Source organism: Pteropus vampyrus, unplaced genomic scaffold, assembly GCF_000151845.1.
Source record: "Pteropus vampyrus isolate Shadow unplaced genomic scaffold, Pvam_2.0 Scaffold19, whole genome shotgun sequence".
Taxonomy (NCBI): Eukaryota; Metazoa; Chordata; class Mammalia; order Chiroptera; family Pteropodidae; genus Pteropus; species Pteropus vampyrus.
The window spans coordinates 6,659,277-6,663,273 of record NW_011888800.1 but is presented as its reverse complement, the minus strand read 5'-3'; the positions used below and the strand labels follow the sequence as shown (position 1 = coordinate 6,663,273).

Below are 3,997 nucleotides of genomic sequence, written 5' to 3'. Positions count from 1 at the left end.
CAGCAGTCTTACTTCATTGATGTAGATACTTCTCTTATTTCTTAATCACATCTAACACATAAATCCTACCCAAATACTTTAGTTTTGTCCTATAATCTGGATGCTTTGCTAACTGCAGTTCACAAAATAGGATAAAGAATTACTACACCTTGAAGTAGTTTGTCAAGCTCTTTGGAGCCAGTTGTAATCTGTATAATCTCTGATCTCCTTTGGTGGAACTCAGTTGCAGTGGTGAAACCCATTGGAACTAATTTAGCTGCCTCGGTCTGAGAAAAACAAGAAATGTCAAATCAACAAAATATGCTTTGCAAAACAAAAGTCAGGCAGATAGTGGGAAGAGACAACACCTAACGAATTTCCGGAGTGATTTCTCTTTAAGAAGTCATCAAAATACTAGTAATTCTAGTTCTAGGACTATATTAACTCTCTGGCGACTAAAGAATAAACTAATTTAGAGACTCTACAATGATTAATTTTTAAATTGCCAATTCAAGTAATATATTCATGTAGTTTATAAAAAACTTTTATAGACCCACATATATGTATTTGGCCTGGTTTACGACAAACATACAACATAGTACAAAGTCTAAAACATATTTAACCCAGCGATTGCCCTTCTGGGTATTGATCCAAAAAAACCCAAAACAATAATTCATAAAGATCTATGCACCCCAATATTCATGGCAGCACAATTTACAATAACCAAAATATGGAAGCAACCTAAATGCCCATCAACAGATGACTGGAAAAAGAAATTATGGTTTATATATACAATGGAATATTACTCAGCCATTAAAAAAAAAAATGAAATCCTACCATTAGCAATGACATGGATGGACTTAGAGGTTATTATGCTGAGTAAAATAAGTCAGACAGAGAAAGATAAATACTGTATGATTTCACCTATATGTGGAATCTAAGGAACAAAAAGAACAAAGTAATCAAAAACAGACTCACAAATACAATAGACAATTTGGTGATAGAGAGAGGAGAGACACGGTTAGGAAACTGAGAGAATGGGGTGAAGGGTTAAAGAAGCACAAATTAGTAGTTGATAGATGGTCAAGGGGATGGGGAGCACGGAATAGGGAATGCAATTAACATTAATATGTTGGCTAGGTGGGGGGCCAGGGGAGGGAGGGAGCAATTGGGGGGATTGTTTTATGAATTATATAGATGTCTAACCAATGTACTATATACTTGAAATTAAAATAAATAAATTAATTTAAAAAAAAAAAAAACTTTTAAATCTTCATTCCCTGTCCCATCAACCACAGACTGTATCTCTTAACTTTCTACTTTGTTAAATAAGGACATATGTCCTTTGATCTCTCCACATCTACTTCCCCATCCCTGCCAGCTGTACCCGTTCTTTTACACTATTAAGGTTGAGACATTTATATCCTATTCTGTAATTCTTTATAAGTCTTTAAGCTGATTCCAAAATTTAAAAATAAACACATTCACAAATATGCAGGAATTAAATAACACCCTCCTAAATAATAACCAATGAATCAAAGAAGATACCATATGGGAACTTAGAAAATACTTTGAGGTAAATGAAAACAAAGACACAACATACCAAAACTTATAGGATGCAGTAAAAGCAGTGCTTAAAGGGAAATTTATAGCTGCAAACGCCTATATTAGAAAGATCTTAAATCAATAAACTAACTTTCTACCTTAGACTACTGGAAAAAGAAGAGCAAACTAAACAAGCAGAAGGAAGAAAATAATTTAGAGTGTAAAAAATGAAAGAGAACAGAAATACAATAGGGAAAATCAGTGAAACCAGAAGTTGGTTCTTCAAAGAGATCAATAAAATTAATAATAATAAAAAAAGATGAGAGAGAAAAAAATGGTGTAGAGGCTCTGTTCATCCCTCTGGTGATCAAATCAAAGTTGTGACACAAACAAGGAGCTAATAGCAAGGAAAATCGCCCTACAACTAGGGAGAGAAATAAGAAATAAGAAATCACTGCAATGGGAGGAGGTAGGACAGGGCAAGGATGCGAGGCTGCCCAGTACTGAGCTGCTGAGTGGGACAGAGGCCATAGCAGTGGCAGTGGCAGACACCTCTTAAAGAGTCCATATCCATGAGCAGATTTTTGCGGTGACAGACATGCTTGCTCTGAGCACCAGCGCCAGGTTGGCTGCACAGGAGGACTTACAAGGGGATAATGAGCTGTCTGAGTGAGGGCTGGAGGCGAGACTGGCTTTGTACAGAAGTGCCAGAGGTATCTACTGTTCCTTTGGTGAGCCCTTCCCGCTCCTAGTGTGCAGACTCAGTGCCACCATAGCTGAGAAGTCATCAAACTGGATAACAGAGGTTACTCTGCCCAGAGGATTCCCTGAAACCCTGTCTCACCCAACTCGCGGCACCCTCCTCAAGCCATATCTAAATGTATCCTCGGTGAGTCAGGTGCCCCTTGCTGAGCAGCACCTAGACTCACACTGACCACGGTCTCTGGCGTGATCTCTTGAGGCAACTATCAGCACAGCATCTGTGGATTGTTTGCTGAATCTTAATGGGTGGCCCTGGAGGGGCATAGGCTGGGGCTAAATTTGGCCTGCAACTGAACCTCTCTCAGGACTGTGCCACTGGACACCTACTTCACAAAACGACATTAATAAGACCAGGAGACTTAAGAGCTTTGTTTAGGACACAGAAAGGCAGCCAAAATGAGAAGAAAAAGAAGCAGAAACCATGAAAACAGAACAGAGATCCAGAAATAATGGAATCAAGCAATCTAACATGTAGAGTTCAAAACACTGCTTATAAAGATGCTCAATGAACTTATAGAAAGTGTAGATGAATTCAGTGAGAACTTTAACAAAGAGATAAAAAATATAAAAATGGAAATGGAAATTATAAAAGGGAACCAGTCAGAAATGAAGAACACACTATCTGAGATGAAAAGTATATTACATAGAATAAGCAGAGTGAATAAAGAGGATTGAATGACCTGTACAGAGGATGAGAAAGCCAAGGACACTCCATCAGAATGGCAAGAAAAAAGAAGCCAAGAGTATAATAATAATTTAAGAAGCCTATGGGACACTATTAAATGTAAAAGTATCTGTGTCATAGGGGTACCAGAAAAAAAAAAAGACACTGAAGAGCTATTTGAAGAAATAATGATGGAAAAATTCCTTAACCTGGTGAAGGAAATAAACATAAAACCCCAGGAAGCTCAGAGAGTCTCCCCAAACCAGAAACCCAAAGAGGCCCACACCAAGACACATCATAATTAAAATGCCAAAGGTTATATACAAAGAGAGACTCTTAAGAGCAGCTAGTTACTTCAAGGGAGCACCCATAAGGCTGGCAGCTGATTTCTCAAAAGAAACTATGAAGGACAGAAGGGTTTGACACAAATATTCAATGTGATGAAAACCCAGGATCTATAACCAAGAATACTTTATCCAGCAAAGCTATCATTTGGAGTCGAAGGAAAGATAAAGAGCTTCCCAGACAAAAATAAGCTAAGGGAATTTAACAACACCAAGCCAGTATTACAGGAAATGTTGGAAGGACTTCTTTAAGAAGAAAAAACATGTATCAAAAACATTCCTATAACAAGCACCTCGAATGGAAAAGAATTAAGTGCTCCAACCAAAAAACAGAGTGGCTGAATGGATAAGAAAACAAGACCCATACACCTGCTGCCTACAAGAGACTCACCTCAGACTAAAAGATACAGACTAAAAGGGGTTGGAAAAAGATATTGCCTTGATGGACCTAGAGGGTATTGCACTGAATGAAACGGGTTGGATAGAGAAAGACAACTATCACATGATTTCATGTACATGTGGAATCTAAAGAACAAAATAACAACAACAAAAGAGGAAATAAACTCATAGATACAGAGAATATTCTGAGGGCTACTGGATGGGAGAGGGGTTTGGGGGGACAAAAAAAGGCAAAGGGATTAAGAGATACAAATGGAGAGTTGCAGAATAGACATGGAGACGTAGAGTGTAGCATGGGGAAGAT

At 38.0% G+C, this 3,997-nt stretch overlaps 1 protein-coding gene across 2 annotated transcripts in view; it reads right to left on the bottom strand.

The window, feature by feature from the left end:
• The window catches only part of RAD51 (RAD51 recombinase), a 29,109-nt gene that overhangs the window by 16,446 nt on the left and 8,666 nt on the right, over nt 1–3,997 (bottom strand). For both annotated transcript variants that reach the window (XM_023527755.1, XM_011354915.2), the window contains exon 4: nt 149–266. In XM_023527755.1, the coding sequence (XP_023383523.1) occupies nt 149–266 (118 nt within the window). The remainder of the gene's footprint in view (nt 1–148; nt 267–3,997) is intronic.